Source organism: Chlorocebus sabaeus, chromosome 11 (genome assembly GCF_047675955.1).
Source record: "Chlorocebus sabaeus isolate Y175 chromosome 11, mChlSab1.0.hap1, whole genome shotgun sequence".
Classification (NCBI taxonomy): Eukaryota; Metazoa; Chordata; class Mammalia; order Primates; family Cercopithecidae; genus Chlorocebus; species Chlorocebus sabaeus.
The window spans coordinates 41,285,275-41,307,010 of NC_132914.1; the positions used below are offsets into that span (position 1 = coordinate 41,285,275).

The 21,736-nt window shown below is 39.1% G+C and overlaps 1 protein-coding gene across 5 annotated transcripts in view; it reads left to right on the forward strand.

The window, feature by feature from the left end:
• Positions 1 to 19,309, forward strand: part of IRAK4 (interleukin 1 receptor associated kinase 4) — a 35,793-nt gene extending 16,484 nt beyond the window's left edge. For 4 of the 5 annotated variants that reach the window (XM_073020640.1, XM_073020638.1, XM_073020639.1 and 1 more), the window contains 7 exons: positions 7,388 to 7,502; positions 7,927 to 8,036; positions 10,306 to 10,428; positions 12,017 to 12,200; positions 13,384 to 13,446; positions 16,114 to 16,272; positions 16,397 to 19,309. In XM_073020640.1, coding sequence (XP_072876741.1) covers positions 7,388 to 7,502; positions 7,927 to 8,036; positions 10,306 to 10,428; positions 12,017 to 12,200; positions 13,384 to 13,446; positions 16,114 to 16,272; positions 16,397 to 16,432 — 790 coding nt within the window. In that variant the 3' untranslated portion in view covers positions 16,433 to 19,309. The remainder of the gene's footprint in view (positions 1 to 7,387; positions 7,503 to 7,926; positions 8,037 to 10,305; positions 10,429 to 12,016; positions 12,201 to 13,383; positions 13,447 to 16,113; positions 16,273 to 16,396) is intronic. The other variant, XM_008002933.3, reaches the window with a different exon arrangement.
• Positions 19,310 to 21,736: the final 2,427 nt, after the last annotated feature.

A 21,736-nucleotide genomic window follows, 5' to 3' on the forward strand; every position in this document is an offset into this window, starting at 1 on the left:
CATCTATACAGCAACTAGAGTCATGTTATCTGCAAAGATAAGCATTTACTCTATGTGCTGTTATCTGAAGGCAGATATACTTTAAATAAACGTCATGCTACATAGTAGTTCTTAAAATTTAAAAATCTGTTGAATGCTATGGACCCTACCCCTAGAAAAATGTAGTTATGTACATATACACACAATCATACATACAATTTTGGGAGATTCACAAACTAAAGTTGAGAAGCCCTGCTCCACATAGTATCCACATATATATCTGAAGATATATATATATACTTTATATATAAAGTAGCACCTATAAAGCAACTAGAGTCATGTTATCTGCCTTCTCAGCATTGACCCTGCATGCTGGAAAATTGTTGGACATCATCAGGAAAAGTAGGAGGGACAACGGAGGAAATGTATTCTAATTATTATAGTAATTAATAGTGGTTGGTATTTGAGTGTGTACAACATTCCAGACATTGTGCTATGTACCTTATGTGCATTGTCTATCTAACCTTTACAACTGTTACAACTACCCACTTTGTTTGTTAATTGAGATTTAGAAACATTAAATAGCTTGTCCAAGATCACGTAGCCAGTAAGTGTTAGAGATGGGATTGAAATCCAGCTCTGTTTGATTGCAGAGCCTGAACTTTTGATCTGAATCCTAATGGGATTTACCAAATTATACCCATTAAACCCACTGCTGTAAATCACCAATCATAGTTACTTAACCTCAAGTAAGAAGAATAGACTAGAATTGACTTATATGCACGGTAAAAATGATACACACTGAAAAAAAATCAAACTTTTTGTTTTTAGGATTTGTTTTCTCCACTTCTACCCCTACTCTGCAGTTCTAAAAGTAACTTGTTCACAGTAGATAATCTGGAAAATACAGGAAAATATTTTTAAAATATACAAAACCATATGCATGCAGGGCTTAATACCTAGGTGATGGGTTGATAGGTGCGGCAAACCACCGTGGCACATGTTTACATATGTAACAAACCTGCACGTTCTGTACATGTGTCCCGGAACTTAATAATAATAATACAAACCATCTCTCAAATACATCACTCAGAGATAACCACTGCTAATATTTTTATATACTTGCTTCATGATGTGTGTGTAGCATTTTCCCATGTCATTAAAAATAATTTGAAAACATTTTAAATTATTGTACAGCATTCTAGAATATGTGAGAATCATATTTTATTTAACCATAGCTATGTTTGTTTCTAATTTTCAGTATTAAAAATAAAGCTTCTTTAAAGTTCTTTGCACATAAATCTTTAAATGCAGTTATACTTACTTTATCATCTAGGGTAAAGTCCTAGAAAAAGAATTACTGGGTCGGAATGCATGAACTTTTTAAAGACTTTCTAAATACACATTCAAACATTCAAATGGCTTTTGAGATAGGTTTCAGTAATTTATATTACTACCAGCGCTGGGCGTGGTGGCTCACGCCTGTAATCCCAGCACTTTGGGAGGCCGAGGCGGGCGGATCACGAGGTCACCAGATCGAGACCATCCTGGCTAACACGGTGAAACCCCGTCTCTACTAAAAATATAGAAAACTAGCCAGGGGAGGTGGCGGGCGCCTGTAGTCCCAGGTATTCGGGAGGCTGAGGCAGGAGAATGGCGTGAACCTGGGAAGCGGAGGTTGCGGTGAGCCGGCTCATGCCACTGCACTCCAGCCTGGGCGACAAAGCGAGACTCCATCTCAAAATAAATAAATAAATAAATAAATAAATTTATATTACTACCAGCAGTGCATTACAATTTCAAAGTTTACTGGTTCCTTGTCTTCATTTAATATCATTCCTTTTTTTTTTTTGAGATGGAGTCTCCCTCTGTCGCCCAGGCTGGAATGCAGTGGCGCAATCTCGGCTCACTGCAAGCTCGCTCTCCCGGGTTCACACCATTCTCCTGCCTCAGCCTCCTGAGTAGCTGGGACTACAGGCACTCGCCACCACACCCGGCTAATTTCGTTTTGTATTTTTAGTAGAGACGACGTTTCACCATGTTAGCCAGGATGGTGTTGATCTCCTGACCTCGTGATCCACCTACTTCGGCCTCCCAAAGTGCTGGGATTACAGGCGTGAGCCACCACGCCCAACTTATTATTACTATTATTTAGTAAGTGCCAATCTCTGGACCTTACTAGCAGAATGATCTTGGCCAAGTTTCTTAACTTTCTATTCGTTAATTTTCTCATCTATAAAACAGGATAATAGTACTTACTTAAGTTATTGTGAGGATTAAATAAAGCAGGTAAATCACTTGCCACAATGCCTCGTATATAGTATAAACTCAGCAAATGTTGATTACTCATGTTTAAAATATGCCAATTTGGTGGAAAATGGAACACGTATTGCTTTAATTTGCGCTTCTTAAAATATTTATGAGAATAGAAGAAGTCATATTTGATATAATGAACTGCTAGAATTGTGGATAGTTTTGAATGAACAAAATGAATAAGCACTTAAATAATAAAACACTTATCATGTGCCAGATACGTTTCTAGGCTGTCATGTTTACATTTTCTCATTTAATTGTCTGAGCATCCGGATTACATTATTATGTACTATTTTCTGCATTTAGCTGAGAAAGGAGCTGAGGCTCAGTAAGGCTGTTAACTTGCCATAGATCACCTATCCAGGAGGGGGCAGAGCTAGACTTTAAATTTAGGATGTATAACTCTGAGCCCTGTGTTCTTTCATCTTACCACAGATGCCTGCCACTTTATTATATCGTAGGTCTCTTTCGTTTTATTATTCTCAAGTATATAAAGACACACAAATTAGGTTATAAATAATCCAGTGTGATTAAAGATCAAAAACATGTAAATTAGATATGATTCAAGATCATGTCTGTAAATCAGTGCTTTGAGTTTGTTAGAAAATTCTTGACAGTATTAGCATAAAAATACAATGGACTTCTTGAAATCTTATTTGTGCCATCATTGAATATTGGGCTAAAGAAATTGAACATCAGCCTAGTCCTTAACCAAACTTATCACAAGTTCCAATAATCTGAATTATTTAGCTTTTACTGTAAAATAGAAAGGTTTGGCCAGGTGTAGTGGCTCATGCCTGTAATCCCAATACTTTGGAAGGCCAAGGTGGTAAGATCGCTTGAGGCCAGCGGTTTGAGACCAGCCTGGGAAACACACAGTGAGATTTCATCTCTGCAAAAAAGTTTAAAAAGTACCTGAGTGTGGTATGTACCAGTAGTCCAAGCTACTTGGGAGGATGAAGCAGAAGCATTACTTGAGTCCAGATGGTCGAGGCCACAGTGAGCTATGATTGCACCACTGCACTGCAGCCTGGGCAACAGAGTTAGACCCTGTCTCAAAAAAAAAAAGAAAAGAAAATAGATTTTACTTCTTCTTTTTTTTTTTTTTGTTCATGTTGTCTTTACTTTTATTAACCTTTAGAGAATTATTAAGTAGTTCTTCATTTTAGCCTATCAAGTTGGGTTAAACATTTAACACATAAATTATTACAGGCATAAATATCATACTAGATCTATTTAGAATTTAAGTGAAGGCAGTGATATGTTACTTCTTTTTTTTTTTTTTTATACTTTAAGTTCTAGGGTACATGTGCAGGTTTGTTACATATGTATACTTGTGCCATGTTGGTGTGCTGTACCCATCAACTCGTCAGCACCCATCAACTCATCATTTACATCAGTTATAACTCCCAATGCCATCCCTCCCCCTCCCCCCCACTCCCCATAATAGGCCCCGGTGTGTGATGTTCCCCTTCCTATGTCCATTTCTTCTAGATTTTCTAGTTTATTGGCGTAGAGGTGTTTATAGTATTCTCTGATGGTAGTTTGTATTTCTGTGGGGTTGGTGGGGATATCCCCTTTATCATTTTTTATTGCGTCTATTTGATTCTTCTCTCTTTCGTTCTTTATTAGTCTTGCTAGCAGTCTATCAATTTTGTTCATCTTTTCAAAAAACCAACTCCTAGATTCATTGATTTTTTGGAGGGTTTTTTGTGTCTCTATCTCCTTCAGTTCTGCTCTGATCTTAGTTATTTCTTGCCTTTTGCTAGCTTTTGAATGTGTTTGCTCTTGCTTCTCTAGTTCTTTTCATTGTGATGTTAGGGTGTCAATTTTAGATCTTTCCAGCTTTTTCTTGTGGGCATTTAGTGCTATAAATTTCCCTCTCCACACTGCTTTAAATGTGTCCCAGAGATTCTGGTATGTTGTATCTTTGTTCTCATTGGTTTCAAAGTACATCTTTATTTCTGCCTTCATTTCGTTATGTACCCAGTAGTCATTCTGGAACAGGTTGTTCAGTTTCCATGTAGTTGAGTGGTTTTGATTGAGTTTCTTAGTCCTGAGTTCTAGTTTGATTGCACTGTGGTCTGAGAGACAGTTTGTTATAATTTCTGTTCTTGTACATTTGCTAAGGAGTGCTTTACTTCCAATTATGTGGTCAATTTTGGAATAAGTACGATGTGCTGAGAAGAATGTATATTCTGTTGATTTGGGGTGGAGAGTTCTGTAGATGTCTATTAGGTCTGCTTGGGGCAGAGTTGAGTTCAATTCCTGTATATCCTTGTTAACTTTCTGTCTCGTTGATCTGTGTAATGTTGACAGTGGGATGTTGAAGTCTCCCATTATTATAGTATGGGAGTCTAAGTCTCTTTGTAAGTCTCTAAGGACTTGCTTTATGAATCTGGGTGCTCCTGTATTGGGTGCATATATATTTAGGATAGTTAGCTCTTCCTGTTGAATTGATCCCTTTACCATTATGTAATGGCCTTCTTTGTCTCTTTTGATCTTTGATGGTTTAAAGTCTGTTTTATCAGAGACTAGGATTGCAACCCCTGTTTTTTTTTTTGTTCTCCATTTGCTTGGTAGATCGTCCTCCATCCCTTTATTTTGAGCCTATGTGTGTCTCTGCATGTGAGATGGGTCTCCCGAATACAGCAAACTGATGGGTCTGGACTCTTTATCCAATTTGCCAGTCTGTGTCTTTTAATTGGAGCGTTTAGTCCATTTACATTTAAGGTTAATATTGTTATGTGTGAACTTGATCCTGTCATTGTGATATTAGCTGGTTAATTTGCTCGTTAGTTGATGCAGTTTCTTCCTAGCATCGATGGTCTTTACATTTTGGCATGTTTTTGCAATGGCTGGTACCGGTTGTTCCTTTCCATGTTTAGTGCTTCCTTCAGGGTCTCTTGTAGGGCAGGCCTGGTGGTGACAAAATCTCTAAGTATTTGCTTGTCTGTAAAGGATTTTATTTCTCCTTCACTTATGAAACTTAGTTTGGCTGGATATGAAATTCTGGGTTGAAAATTCTTTTCTTTCTTTAAGAATGTTGAATATTGGCCCCCACTCTCTTCTGGCTTGTAGAGTTTCTGCCGAGAGATCTGCTGTTAGTCTGATGGGCTTCCCTTTGTGTGTAACCCGACCTTTCTCTCTGGCTGCCCTTAACATTTTTTCCTTCATTTCAACTTTGGTGAATCTGACAATTATGTATCTTGGAGTTGCTCTCTCGAGGAGTATATTTGTGGCGTTCTCTATATTTCCTGAATTTGAATGCTGCCTTACTAGGTTGGGGAAGTTCTCCTGGATGATATCCTGCAGAGTGTTTTCCAACTTGGTTCTATTTTCCCCCTCACTTTCAGGCACCCCAATCAGATGTAAATTTGATCTTTTCACATACTCCCATACTTCTTGAAGGCTTTGTTAATTTCTTTTTCCTCTTTTTTCTTTAGACTTCTCTTCTTGCTTCGTTTCATTCATTTGATCTTCCATCTCTGATACTCTTTCTTCCAGTTGATCGAGTCGGTTACTGAAGCTTGTGCATTTGTCATGTATTTCTCATGTCATGGTTTTTATCTCTGTCAGTTCGTTTATGGCCTTCTCTGCATTGATTATTCTAGTTATCCATTCTTCCATTCTTTTTTCAATATTTTTAGTTTGTTTGCGCTGAGTACGTAATTCCTCCTTTAGCTCTGAGAAGTTTGATGGACTGAAACCTTCTCTCAACTTGTCAAAGTCATTCTCCGTCCAGCTTTGTTCCGTTGTTGGCGATGAGCTGTGTTCCTTTGGAGGGGAAGATGCGCTCTGATTTTTTGAATTTCCAGCTTTTCTGCCCTGCTTTTTCCCCATCTTTGTGGTTTTATCTGCCTTTGGTCTTTGATGATGGTGACGTACTGATGGGGTTTTGGCGTGGGTGTCCTTTCTGTTTGTTAGTTTTCCTTCTAACAGTCAGGACTTTCAGCTGTAGGTCTGTTGGAAATTGCTTGAGGTCCACTCCAGACCGTGTTTGCCTGGCTATCAGCAGCGGAGGCTGCAGAAGATAGAATATTGCTGAATAGCGAGTGATTCTGTCTGATTCTTGCTCTGGAAGCTTCGTCTCAGGGGTGTACCCCACCGTGTGAGGTGTGGGGTGTCGGTCTGCACCTAGGGGGGGATGTCTCCCAGTTAGGCTACTCAGGGGTCAGGGACCCACTTGAGCAGGCAGTCTGTCCATTCTCAGATCTCAACCTCCGTGTTGGGAGATTCACTGCTCTCTTCAAAGCTGTCAGACAGGGTCATTTGCATCTGCAGAGCTTTCTGCTACTTTTTGTTTAGCTGTGCGCTGTCCCCAGAGGTGGAGTCTACAGAGACTGGCAGGCCTCCTTGAGCTGCTGTGGGTTCCACCCAGTTCGAGCTTCCCAGCGGCTTTGTTTACCTACTTAAGCCTCAGCAATGGTGGGCGCCCCTCCCCCAACCTCTGCAATTAGATCTCAGACTGCTGTGCTAGCAATGAGGGAGGCTCCGTGGGTGTGGGACCCTCCCGGCCAGGTGTGGGATATAATCTCTTGGTGTGCCATTTGCTAAGACCGTTGGTAAAGCACAGTATTAGGGTGGGAGTTACCCGATTTTCCAAGTGTTGTGTGTCTCAGTTCCCCTGGCTAGGAAAATGGATTCCCTTCCCCCTTGTGCTTCCCGGCGAGGCGATGCCTCGCCCTGCTTCAGCTGTGGCTGGTCGGACTGCACCAGCTGACCAGCACCTATTGTCTGGCACTCCCCAGTGAGATGAACCCGATACCTCAGTTGAAAATGCAGAAATCACCCGTCTTCTGTGTCACCCATGCTGGGAGCTGGAGACTGGAGCTGTTCCTATTCGGCCATCCTGCTCCGGGACCCAGATTTTACTTCTAATGTTGATTAATATTGGCTGAAAAGAGAACTGTTTGCAGAAAATTATAAATAGTTACAATAAACATATATAAACATAAACATCATGTTAGAAATTATATATAACATACTATTTTTTTCTCTTTTTTTCTATTAAAACTTTGAATAACTTCCAACCTACAACTGACTATATAAGTATATATTATAATAATTTTGCATGAAAAATTGTTTGTCACAGGTGTCAACATGAAAACTTAGTAGAACTACTTGGTTTCTCAAGTGATGGAGATGACCTCTGCTTAGTATATGTTTACATGCCTAATGGTTCATTACTAGACAGACTCTCTTGCTTGGTAAGCTATTTGTTCATCAGATTGTTTGGCTTTTTGTTTATATGCTGGAGCATTAATACTCATTTTGTTACTGGATTATTTAAACCAAATTCGCTTTCATATTTTTCCTGCTCTATGAAAATTATACAGTTGATATGTCAGCAACTGGGTTGCCATTTTATTAGGTGGTAATCCTAAATATAAAATTCAGTCAAGACTATACTAGGAAGATGCTTTTATATATTTTTATCTTCAAATAAGAAATGTAAACACCCGTTTGAGCTTATTTGGAGATTATTTTTAATAACTTAAAAATGTAGTCCTAAATTATTAGTGATATAGCATCATCTTCAGTTGTTGCCTAGAAAAATATTCTGTGTTATATAGTCTCTGTAGATTTTTTATTACTCTTTCTAGTTTTTAATTTGGTTTATTTCTTTACAAGGATGGTACTCCAGCACTTTCTTGGCACATGAGATGCAAGATTGCTCAGGGTGCAGCTAATGGCATCAATTTTCTACATGAAAATCATCATATTCATAGAGATATTAAAAGGTAAATGCTACTGTTTAAAAGCTTTTGGAAAGCTGTCTGTAAAGAATAGTTTGTTGTCACTCTATTCACTATTCACATGCATGTCTTAACCTAGAGCACCTGGACTTTTTCCCATCACTCCATGAAAGCTCTTCTCAATAAGGACATCTGTAATCTCCTTTATTCCAAGCCCAGTGACCTACTTTCAGTACTCATCCTACTTGACCTTTTTTATTTGTTTTAATAGTAGTTTATTCTGTTCTTCTTGACCCTTTTGCCTTACGGAAATTAGTTGTTTTCTTAGTTTATGGATCACCATTCTTTTCTGAATCACCTTCATCCTTCATGAGGACTTTTCAGTTCTCTTTCTTTCTTGTGTATTTATCTAGTTAAATATTTACCTACTATAAGTAACATATTAATATATAGAGCTCAACATCAATCAAATCACAAAATAACAGTACACACATATATATTATATATAATATAGTATAGTATATAGGATTAATATAAAGAACCTTTTCCAAGAAAGTGATATTTAAGCAGAGATTCAAAGAATGGGCAGGAAATAAGTAGGCACAATTTGAGGGTAACTGTAGAATAGATGATGGGGAAAAGAACATTGTAGGCAGAAGGAACTGCATTTGTAAGACCAGTGGTGAGAGAAAATATGGGAGCATGATGAGTTACAAGAAATGAAATATGCTTTGGGAGCCAAGACAGTAGGATCATTTGAGGCCAGGAGTTGCAGACCTGATTACGTTCCCTGGACGACATTGCAAGACCTCATCTTTACAAAAAAATTAGTCAAACCTGGTAATGCATGCCTACACTTCCAGATGCTGGGGTGGCTGAGGAGGGAGGATGCTTGAGCCCAGGAGTTCAAGGCTGAAGTGAGCTATGATCTTGCCACTGCTCTCCAACCTGGGTATTAAAGCAAGACTTTGTCTGAAAAAAAAAACAATGAATAAATGCAGTATGACTGAGATGCAGAAAGTTATGGGGTGGTAGATTGAAGATAAAACCACAGAGAAGTGCAGGAAGCTAAGTCCTATAGGACCTAATGGGCCAAGGTAAGGCTTTTAGTTTTATCTCAAGTGTAATGAGATGCCATTGAAATTTTTAAGGAGGAATGTGGCATCATCTTTAAGTTTTGCAAAGATGATTTTGACTCTAATGTAGAGAACAGTTTATAAGAAGAAGCAGTTAGTAGGCTATCATAGGTGGCAGTTCGTATGAAGAGAGGTGAGCAGATTAGAAAGATTAAAATGGCAAAGCTTGTTGATACCTTGGCTACGCAGGGGTTCAGGAAGAGGGAAGTATCACGAATGACTCCCAGAATAATGGCATCCAGACTTGCATTCTGGAATGATTATGGCATGATTCACTTATATAGAAAGGACTAAAAAAAGACCTGGTTAGGTTGGGGTTAGAGAGATGGTTAGAAAATGTGAATTCTCCTTTGTACATGTTGTAATTGAGGTTCTTTTAAGATATAGTAGTAGAGATGTTAGTGTAATATACAGATTTGGAGCTGATGGTCTGAGCTGAAGATATAAATGTGTGTATTACTTGCATACAGGTGATAATTGAAATGACTGTATTCACTTGAGGGGAGATGTAGATTAAGAAAAGGTCACAAGATTAAGTCTTGAGGACTAAGACTTAATGACCTTAAGACTTAATGACCAAATAGAAGGGATGATCACAAAAAGGAATCTAAGGAAGTACACATACAGAGAAAGGTAAGGTGAAAACCTGCAGAGTGTGGAGTCCCTGAAAATGAGGAAAGAAAGTGTTTCCCAAGAGGGAGTAGTCAAAAAGAGTCAAGTGCTTTAATCATTGGATTAGCATCACCATTGTCTTTGGTGACTATGGAAACCCATTTCCATGTAGTAATTGGTTTAGAAATCACACTGTAGTTGAGAGAGTGAGAGCTAGAGAACTGAGATAGGAGTATAGACAAGTCTTTTAAGACATGTTACTAAGGGGACAGCTAGAAATAGATATGTCATTCAGGAAACCTTTTTTATTTTTTTAAGAGAGCAGAGACTAAACTGTGCTTATCTGCCTATAGGAAGGATCCAGATTAAGAGGGAGAGGATACCGTGGAAGAGAGAAATGAGATTATGTGTTCAGTAGGGTTCCTGAGAATGTAAGCAGCTTGAGCAGAGGAACTGACCCTAGATGAGAAAAGAAAGACCATCTCCTATTCTTCATGTATTGTTGGTACTTTCTCATGTTCTTATCATTGTCTCTTTTCTCCCTATATGTTCTTTTTTTTTTTGAGACGGAGTTTCACTCTTGTTACCCAGGCTGGAGTGCAGTGGCGCGATCTTGGCTCACTGCAGCCTTCGCCTCTTGGGTTCAAGAGATTCTCGAGCCTCAGCCTCCTGAATAGCTTGGATTACAGGTATGCACACCACGCTCTGCTAATTTTGTATTTTTAGTAGAGATGGGATTTCTCCATGTTGATCAGGTTGGTCTCGAACTCCTGACCTCAGGTGATCTGCCCACCTTGGCCTCCCAAAGTGCTGGAATTACAGGCGTGAGCCACCCGCCCGGCTTCTCTCTGTGTGTTTTTGCTGAGTGATATTATGTTGATTTTAACTGCTACTTATATGTGAGTGTTTTTCGAATCTGTATTATAAGCTTCCAGTCCTGGATTTTTAGTATCCCTGTACCAAAAACACTGCATCTGGGTATCCCACAGTAACCTTTAAGTCAGCACATCAGAAATCAAACTCATCAGGTCTTTCCTACCTAAAGTCTTTCCACATTTCCTTTCTGATCCAGTGAAGTCACTATTCATTCTCTCTCTTAAGCTGAAGACGTTCTCATTCTCTGTATCATGCTAATTACAAAATTCTGTTGAGTGAGCCTCAAAATTTTCACTTTCCATTTATCCCATGTTATGACCATTTAGACCCTCATTATCTCTCATTTGCTTTGTTACAAACCTTTGTAGTCGACCTAAATCCAGCCTATCAGTCCTCATCTATTCACTACAATGCTACCAGGTCATGGTCCTAAAAGTTAAGTCTAATAACATCAATTTCCTACTGTGAAAACTTTAGCTGGTAGCCTGTTGCTCACAGGATAAAATTCAAATAATCTCCATGTTTCTAGGACACTCATTCCTTGAAGTTGACCATGTACACCATATCATATTTTCGTCACTCTGTAGCTGTTACTCCTTTTGCCTGGAGTGCCTTTCTTTCCCTCGTGTAACTATCAACTTCTAATAATCCTTCAATACTAAGCACACCTTTCACCCTCTATTTGAAATTTTTCCTGCTTTTTCCAGGCACATGGTTGTTCTCTCAGCATTTTGTACCTAATATTACCATTGTTTTAAAAAATTATTTATGCCTTTGTCACAGACAAGATTTTAAGACTCCCCCATGCCCAGCAGTGTGCTTAAATACTATACAACATAGGGAGTTCTCAATAAGATTGTGTTGAATGAAAGTATGAAAGCATATAATGAATTAATTGAGATATTTTGGCCATATTTTTTTCTCTTCAAAAGCCAGATAGTACAGAACAAAAGAATAAAGAAATGCATAATTGAGATACTTTGGTTGGAAATTTGTTTTTAAATGAATTGATACATATTAAGAAAGAAATTATTAAAGGTGCCTTGGAAGACTTTGTAGTAATTTACCCTATAATAAATTATTTGTGGAATAATGAAAATGTCTCTTACTAATGTAGACAGTTTTATTTCATTTTTATTCTCCTAAATTTTTTCCTCAAGAAACATAAAAAAAGAGGACAGTTGCTTCTCTTTAGCTATAATCTGACTTCTAGGTTTATTAATAGAAATTTTAGGCTTTTATGATGCATACTATAAAATGTTATACTCTGTAAATATGTATGTACATAGACATGTATGCATATACATATATACATGCATACATACATTTAGCTAAGGAACTGTTTGATTTTTTTGGGGTGCGGAAAACATTTTTTTTCTTCAAACTTTACATTTTTTTCAGTGCAAATATCTTACTAGATGAAGCTTTTACTGCTAAAATATCTGACTTTGGCCTTGCACGGGCTTCTGAGAAGTTTGCCCAGACAGTCATGACTAGCAGAATTGTGGGAACAACAGCTTATATGGCACCTGAAGCTTTGCGAGGAGAAATAACACCCAAATCTGACATTTACAGCTTTGGTGTGGTAAGTTCCGTATACATAATTAGTAAAAATAGTCATTCTGCTATAATTGTGGAAATGAAGTAGAATATTATTTAATACACCCATCTTGTTTAGCTCTCTTATGTAACAACACAAGTTTTTCACATTAACCTCTACTTATACCAGAAAGTTTGTAAAAACTTCTTCCAATGTGTAAAACTTTTGAATTGATTTTTGAAATGACTACAAGAAATGATTTTCTTGCCATCTGTGTTTATGAATTAGCATGACACCTAATGCATTAAATGAATCGTGTCATACAGTATATACTTTAGTCTCACATTTTTTGACATTTACTAATCTACCTGTCTATTCCCAATAAATTTTAAGATAGAGTAAGAGATAGGTGTGGGTGGTTGGAGAAGCCAGGGGCTTTTTCTTCAATTTGTTTTTTCATATGTGTTCCATATATGGAAGTTTAACTTCACAGCACTGTGAAAACAAGGCATAGGACTGTAGAATATGCCTAACATTTAGAAAATAATATTCTCCTAAGAGCCAGAGAAAATTATTCTTGTGAAGAATCCCTAAGAGGCAGGAAAAGGATTGGGAGTTCCCAGAACATATGTTGAGTGGGGCTGACTCTTTAGTAGAGTTGCCAATAGAAAAGAGCTGCTTATGGTCATGATGGGGTCCGAGATATCCCTGAAGGAGGGATGGCAAGAAATGCCCAAAGCTCGTGTTCTTTCCACTTTAATATCTAAAAGACATAGCTTTGTATAGAATGATTAATCAAATTTTGTAAACAAGATTCATATTCCTTCTAGTTTATATTTATTTTTGTCTTGAGTATTATATATATAATTTATTAGTATCATGTATAATATATGTATATTTTAGAGACAAGGCCTCACTTGGTCACCCAGGCTGAAGTGCAGTGGTAGAATTACGGCTCACTGCAGCCTCAACCTCCTAGGCTCTAGTGATCCTCTCACTTCAGCCTCCCAAGTAGCTGGGACTACAGATATGTGCTACCACACCCGGCCAATGTTTTTTAAAAGTTTTTGTTGAGACAGGGTCTCCCTGTTGCCCAGGCTGGTCTTGAAGTCCTGGGCTCAAGTTATCCTCCCACATCTGTCTCCCAGAGTGCTGGGATTACAGGCGTTAGCCACCATGCCCAGCCTGTCTTGTGTATTATATTAATGAAATTTTTTTGTCTTAATAGGTTTTATTAGAAATAATAACTGGACTTCCAGCCGTGGATGAACACCGTGAACCTCAGTTATTGGTAATTGAAATATTCGTTTTCCTCAATCCTTTTTTCTCTGCTTTTGTAGTCTAAATTTATATGGATAAATTTGACATCTAGAAATAACATTTTCTGTTGGCAGTCTTTCCATTGGCTATTACACAATAGCATATGGAAAAAGTATTAAATATTTTTCATTCTCAGCTCTCCCATGAAGTATTTGTGAAGCCTAGAAAAGTCACTTATGTGTTCTTTGTTCTGATTTCTTTGTGGGTAAAATGAAAATAGAACTAAATGATTTCTGAGGTCCTCCTTAGCTTATGTTTATTTTGTTACTTTCAGGGTGGCTACTCTTAATAACAGTGTTTTCAACATTTTCAGAAAGGAAAAAAATGGCTTCCATTCAAATTTCTCTCAGAATAAAATTGCTAGTAAAAGTTCTCTACTTATTTCTATCATGGGGTATTTTATTTACAAAGTTACAATAAAAAACATACCAAATTTGCTATTGTTAGGAAAAACTCAAATCATGTATTTCCTTTGCTCTCACACCACAGCAACAATCAACACAGAAGATTTCTGTGACCAAATGTGAGTGGGGAGGATTTCTCTCCACCAACAAGCAGGCAGTCTACTTTGCAGCGAAAGTCAGCTGGATCTCCTCCAATTTAATTCTGACACTATGTTCCTAGAGATAGCATCAGAATCAGATCCCACAGGTTAAGGGCTCAGTCCCCGAGACTGCGATCCCACCAGACACCAGTCGCAAGTTTAGGCCTCCAGAACTTCTGACCAACTGCCTTCAAGTTGGAGTTCCTATGACCTCCTCTGTGGGTATGGAGGGCTCAAGATTGAACCCAGATTGATTCACTAACTTGCATGCAGCATATACTTTACCTAAGTTTTCCATCATTTTGCCTAAGGCTTTTTCTTTCAAAATATATAAAAGCCTCAAAACTTTGGCTTGAGTAAGGATGAAATGCAGAAAAACATAAGCTCTATCTCAGTCACAAGTTTTGCATTTCATCATATAATAGTGAAAATCATAAATCTTTGGAGAATTACACTCTTTCACCCATTCTTAAGGTTTGACTGTGATGTGACTCTAAAGTAATAAGATTTTTGTACAAGCACAGTTAAAAAAAAAAATGATCCTTTGAAGGACCCTTATGTTACTAGATTCTGCCATTGCCAAACATTTTCAGAATTTATCTTTTGAAAGTGTTTTTGAAGAGTTTACCTCTCATGAATAGTTTTTTTCATCTGTATTAGTTTCCTAGGACTGTTGTAAAAATGTACCAAAAACTGTGTGACTTAAAGCAACAGAAATTTTTTTGCTCGTAGTTCTGGAGGCCAGAGTCTGAAATCAAGGTATTGGCAAGACTATGCTCTCTCTGGAGGCTCCAGAGAGAATCTTGCCTTGCTCGTTGGATGTGGGGCTTACCTCCAGGATTATCCATAATCTGGAATATTCTCATCTCAGGATACTTAATTACATCTAAAAAGGCCCTTCTTTTCCTAATAAGAGGACATTTACAGATTCCAAAAATTATGGCATAGACATGTTTTGGGAGACCATGATTCACCCAACTTACTATCTTATTCCTACACTTCTCTCCCTGTTAATTCTTTTTTTTTATCATGGCCTGCTCCCCATTTTTCCCCTCCCTTTTTCTCTTTGATTCAACAATCTTAGTACCCATAGAGAAGTTTATTGGGCACAGGGAGGAGGAGTCAGGGTCCAAAAGTTGGAGTTGCGCTATTAGAAGCACATCAAGAAGCAGACCACGCTGTGCTGCCCACCTAGTAAATGCTGCTAATGGAAACATATAAGCAATTAGCTCATAACATAAATATAAAAATTGGAAGGCAGATGAGTGGAAGTATCTAGAAGGTATAAATATACATTTATATTATACACACACACACACACACACACACACACACACCCAGTCATGTGTTGCCAAATGACAGGAATATGTTCCGAGAAATGCGTTGTTAGGCAGTTTCATTGTGTGAACCTCACAGAGTGTACTTACACAAACCTAGATGATGTGACCTACTACACACCTGGGCTGTATGGTATTGCTCCTAGGCTACAAACATATGCTGTACAGCATAATACTGTCCTGGATACTGTAAGCAATTGTAACACAATGGTAAGTATTTATATATGTAAACATAACAGAGGTACAGTAAAAATATGGTATTATAATCTTATGGGACCACCATCTATATGTGGTCCGTCATTGACCAGTTGACCAAAGTGTCATTTTGTGGTGGATGGATGTACTTATTTACATAGAATTTGTCCTGTATGTCTTGTTTTTTTTGTTTGTTTTATTTTGTTTTTGGAGACAGAGTCTCGCTCTGTCACCCAGGCTGAAGTAGTGCAGTGGCGCAGTTTTGGCTTGCTGCAATCTCTCCCTCCTGGGTTCAGACGATTCCCCTGTGTCAGCCTCCTGAGTAGCTAAGATTACAGGTGCACACCACCACGCCTGGCTAATTTTTTGTATTTTTAGTAGAAACAGGGTTTCACCATGTTGCCCAGGCTGGGTCTTGAATTCTTAATAAGGTTTTAAGATAAGATAGTAAAATGAGAGTACATGTTATTACAAAGTAGATTAATTTAAATAATTAAAATATACATTCTAATTTCCTTCACTTTGATTTGAAGCTCTTAAAGTTTTAACACTCATTTTAAAGCTAGATATTAAAGAAGAAATTGAAGATGAAGAAAAGACGATTGAAGATTATATTGATAAAAAGATGAATGATGCTGATTCCACTTCAGTTGAAGCTATGTACTCTGTTGCTAGTCAATGTCTGCATGAAAAGAAAAATAAGAGACCAGACATTAAGAAGGTATGAATTTTGTATACTTTTTTAAAAAGTGAAAGGGGTGGGGTTCATCATATTTTCCAGAGTGTATATTTTAAAGCAAGTGTATAATGTGGTTCTTTTGTTTTTTTCTATGTCTTTTTATAAGGTTCAACAGCTGCTGCAAGAGATGACAGATTCTTAAAACTATTGCAATAGACTCTTGACTTTTTATATACACCTATCTCAACCATTTTTTTTTTTTTTTTTAATTTGAGATGGAATCTCGCTCTGTTGCCCAGGCTGGAGTGCAGTGGCATGATCTCGGCTCACTGCAAGCTCCACCTCCCGGGTTCACACCATTCTCCTGCCTCAGCCTTCCAAGTAGCTGGAACTACAAGCGTCTACCACCACGCCCGGCTAGTTTTTTTTTTTTTTTTTTTTTTAGTAGAGTTGGGGTTTCACCGTGTTAGCCAGGATGGTCTCGATCTCCTGACCTCATGATCCCCCCGCCTCGGCCTCCCAAAGTGCTGGGATTACAGGCGTGAGCCACCACGCCTGGCCTCAACCATTTTTTTAACTAATTTTTTTTCCCAAATATTCTTCTTCACCTTTAACAAGGCGCAGGCTGTTGCAGGGCAGTGGTTATTAAAGCATGGGTTGAACTTCCAACATATAAAAATAAAGCCACCATATCAACACTTAGCCCTACCCATTAGTATCGCACCCAGTTCTTACAGTAATCCCTGAGACATCTCCAAGCATCAAACACAGTTTGAAAATTACAGAGTTAGCAAAAAGAGCCTGGGCTGTATGTAGGGTGGAAACACTCTGATCTGAAGCCCAACTGACTCCACTACTAATTTGCTGTAAAGCTTTGGACATACACTTAGCTGCTCTGAGCCACTAATCACATTGGGCTAATATCTGCTGTGCTTCTCTGACAGGTAATCATGAAAATCAAATGATGCAGAATATATGCAAGCACTTTGTGAATTATATAAATAATACAAAATTTAAAGTTTACAGAGCCAGATACAAAATCCTATTAGTCATATATTTATAGATTGTGTTCACAGCAATCATTTAACCACAAATAAAATATCCCTTGATGATGCTGCCATAATGATATGTCCATTATTAGATTATGTTACATGACAAAGTTGAAAGAATTTTGCAGATGCAGTTAAGGTTCCTAAACAACTCACTCTGAGACTGTTGAAAGGGCCTGACGTAATCAGGTGAACCCTTGCAAGAAGGATTCTCCTTGTAAGCCTTGAAGAAGTATGTACCATGTTGTGAGAGGGCCACATTGGCTAAAACCTAAAGGTGGCCTCTAGAAGATGAGACGTACCTTCCAGTTGTGGGCAAGCAGGAAAAAAATTGGAACCTCAGTTGCAACCACAAGGAATTGAATTCCACCAACAATCTGAGTGAGCTAAGAAGAGTACTCCAAGCTTCAGATGATACCACAACCTGGCTGACACCTAGATTTCAGCTTTGCATGATCCTCAGTATGAGAACCTGTCTGTGCTGTGCTGGACTTCTAATATATAGAACTGTGAGATAATGGGTCACATTGGTCAGTTGTGGTGGCTCATACCTGTAAATCCCAGCACTTTGGGAGGCTGAGGTGGGCATATCCCCTGAGGTCAAGAGTTCAAGACCGTTTTGGCCAACATGGTAAAACCCTGTCTCTACTAAAAATACAAAAATTAGCTGAACATGGTGGTGAACACCTGTAGTCCCAGCTACTTGGGAGGCTGAGGCAGGAGAATTGCTGGAACCAGGAAGGTGGAGGTTGCAGTGAGCTGAGATTGTACCACTGCACTCCAGCCTGGGTGACAGAGCAAGAGTCTGTCATTCATAAATAAATAAATAAATAAATGGATCACATTAAGCCTTTAAGTTTGTGGTAATCTATTATGCAGTAATAGAAAACAAATACAGATACTCTCCCATGATGTTTTTCCCATGATGATTTCCCATGATATTTACAGGTTCTGCCCACATTTGAGGGGTATGTGGGAATAAAACAGAGCATGTACAGTGGGGGGCTTATAGTCTACATACTGAAATGTGGGGTTGGAGCCCCAACACAAAGACCCCAGCAGGGTACTGCCTAGTAGAGCTATGGTAAAGGTGCTGCCACCCTCCAGACTTGAGAATGGTAGAGCCACCAGCAGCTTGCACTCTGAGCTTGGAAAAGCCACAGACACTCAACTTCAACTATGAGGGAAGCCGCGTACCCTGCAAAGCCACAGGAGTGGAGCTGCCCAAGGCCTTGAGGGCCCACCCCTTCCACCAGTGTGCCAGGATGCAGGACATGGAATCAAGGAATATGTTGGGGCTTTAAAGTTTAATGTCTTCCCCGCTGGGTTTCAGACTTGCCTCGAGCCTGTTGCCCCTTTCTTTAGCCAATTTCTCCATTTTGGGACAAGAATGTTTTACTCAGTGCCTGTACCGCCAACTGTATCTTGGAAGTTAATAACTTATATTTTATTTCACAGGCTCATAGGTGGAAGGAGTTTACCTTAAGTCTCAAATGAGACTTTGGACTTTTGAGTGATGCTAGAATGAATTAAGACTTTGAGGGACTATTGGGAAGGGATGATTATATTTTGCAATGTGAGAAAGACATGAGTTTTGGGGGGCTGGGGGTAGAATGACATTGTTTGGGTGTTTGTCTCCTTCAAATCTCATGTTTAAATGTAATCCCCAGTGTTGGAGGTGGGGCCTGATGGGAAGTGTTTGGGTCATGGGGGCGGATCCCTCATGAATGGCTTAGTGCCACTGGTGATGAGTGAGTTCTCACTCAGTTCGTGCAAGACCTGGTGGCTTAAAAGAGTCTGCTCCCCCTTAGCTTTCCATTGTGATTGTAACCTTCCTGGGGCCTTCATCAGAAGCCAGGCAAATATTGGTGCCATGCTAGTAAAGCCTGCAGAACCATAAACAAAAAAAACCTTTTTTCTTTATAAATTACCCAGCCTCAGGTATTCCTTTATTGTGATGCAAAATGGGCTAACAATAGATAAATTTGTAATTTTTGTTATATATTGTTTTTATTAAACACTTATGAGTACTGTTTGAAGTGCTTTATTTAATCCTTATAACAATCCTATGAATTTGGTAATAATAATCACATTTTACAGATGAGGAAATTACCCAAGATTATGTAGCTAATAAGTTGCATGGCAGAAATTAGCATCTGGCATCAGTTTGCAATCTTTACCACTAACACTATGTCTGTGCATCATATTAATCATAATCATTTTCTCTGTCATGTGTTGAAAGCTATTGTGCCAAACATTGTGCTAAGAGTTTTAGAAGCATGATCTGATTTGATAAATCTACAGTGTAGATTCTGTTCTTTTACTTCTTGAGGAAATTTTGAGATCCCCAAAGATTGAATAACTTATTTCCCTTGTTCATTGTATTAGACTGCAGTTCTCCACTCATCTGTATATTTGATGCCTTTTGCAATATGGCTTTGTAATTTTTCCCATCAAGAAGTAAAGTCTATTTCCTCAACCATTAAATCTGGACTGGCCCTTGTAACTTGCTTACAGAAAAAGTGATGGTCAGTTCCAAGCCCAGGCCTCAAAAGCCCTAATGCACTACTTCTCTCATTTGGAACCCTGCCACTGACATGAGAACAAGCCAAGGCTAACAAGTTGCTGATGACAGACCATGCAAAACAGAGACAAAGCATCTCAGATGAGGTCATCCTTAATCAGCCTGCCTGCCAGCTGATCACAAACATACATGAGACATGAGAGGTCAGCCAACTGTAGATTTGTGAGGAAGGATAGCTGTTGTTTTAAACTGCTACTTTTTTTTTGGGGGGGGGGGGTACAGTCTCACTTGGTCACTCATGCGGGAGTATAGCAGTCTGATCATGGCTTACTGCCGCCTTGACCTCCCAGGCTCAAGTGATCCTCCTGCCTCAGCCCCTTGAGTAGCTTGGAGTACAGGTGCATGCCACCATGTCCAGCTAATTTTTGTTTTTAATTTTTTGTAGAGACAGGATCTCACTATGTTGCTGAGGCTGGTCTTGAACTCCTGGATTCAAGCAGTTCTCCTGCCTCAGCTTCCCAAAGTGTGAGATTACAGTTATAAGCTACCATGAAAATCACATAGTTTGTTATGCATTAGTATTACTAAATCATGATTTACTCATGTAGCCAGTAAGTGGCAGTCAGAAACACACACACACACAAGGATATGGCCCAGCTTGTCTTATTATAAATACAGCTTGGTAATTAGAAAACTAAGAAATACAATCTAACCCCCATTCATGGCTTGCCTCTTTCCCACCAACCATCCAGAGTTCACTAAGAAACTACAGCCTGACTGAATCCTAGCAAATGAGGGTAGTAGTGGAGCAGCACTGACAGTTGAGTAAAGGCTGGTCTCAGTCTTTTCAGAGCACAGAATCAGCTGAATGAAGATCCCTATTGGAAGGCACTTGATGCTCAGGAATGGGTCAGTACCGGCATTTTGTGTGGTGGAACCCATGGCTTTCACAGGGCAACAGATTTTGCCAGTGCTAGTGAGTTTTGCTGTGGCCAGAAATAAAATGATGGAGGCTAGATCCTCTGGTGACCTAACACTGCTGGCATGTGCTCCTTTCACAGCTGTTCTTCAAGGAAAGGTAAATTCATTTATTCATTCAACAAATTTAAAAATGCCCACTATGTCATAGAAACTTCTAGGTGCTAAGGATGTAGCAGTGAATGAAACTAAGCTTCTTGCCCCATTGAACTTGGATTTTAGTGGAAGAGACAACATATGCACAGATATAGAATACTTAAGTGCCATGAGAAGGATTAAAGCAGGATTAAGGTGAGAGGAACAAGGAGTACAATCAGATTGGGAAATTAGGGGAGACCTCTCTAAGGAGATGACACTGACCCTTGAGCAGAGACCTGTAAGTGAGGAAGGCATGTAGACACCGGGTTAGAGTGATCCAGTGTGGGGAACACATTCAGTGCTCTTGAGGCTGTGCTTGGTCTACTAGAGGAACAGAGAGCTGTCCATGAACTGAAGCAGACTGATCAAGGAAGGTAGAGAGCCACAGGCAAGTCATGTAGAAGCTACTGGGCAACAGTAAGACCTAAACTTTCTTCTATGAGATAGTGCCACTATCATAACTAGTACAGTGTAAAACTTCAGTTTGTTGGCTGAATTGGGGTGGGGGAGAGCTACAATTTATATGATTTAAGGTAAACTGTTCCCAGTCATGGCTAGCCATGAATCATTTGTAGAACTGTTTGATTCCTGGACCCACCTACTGGGTCAAAATCTAGCATGAAACCCAGAATTAGTATTTTATTTAAAAAAGAACATTCCAGGCTGGGTGCGGTGGCTCACGCCTGTAATCCCCACACTTTGGGAGGCCGAGGTGGGTGGATCACGAGGTCAAGAGATCAAGACCATCCTGGCCAACACAGGGAAACCCCATCTCTACTAAAAATACAAAAATTAGCTGGGCGTGGTGGTATACACC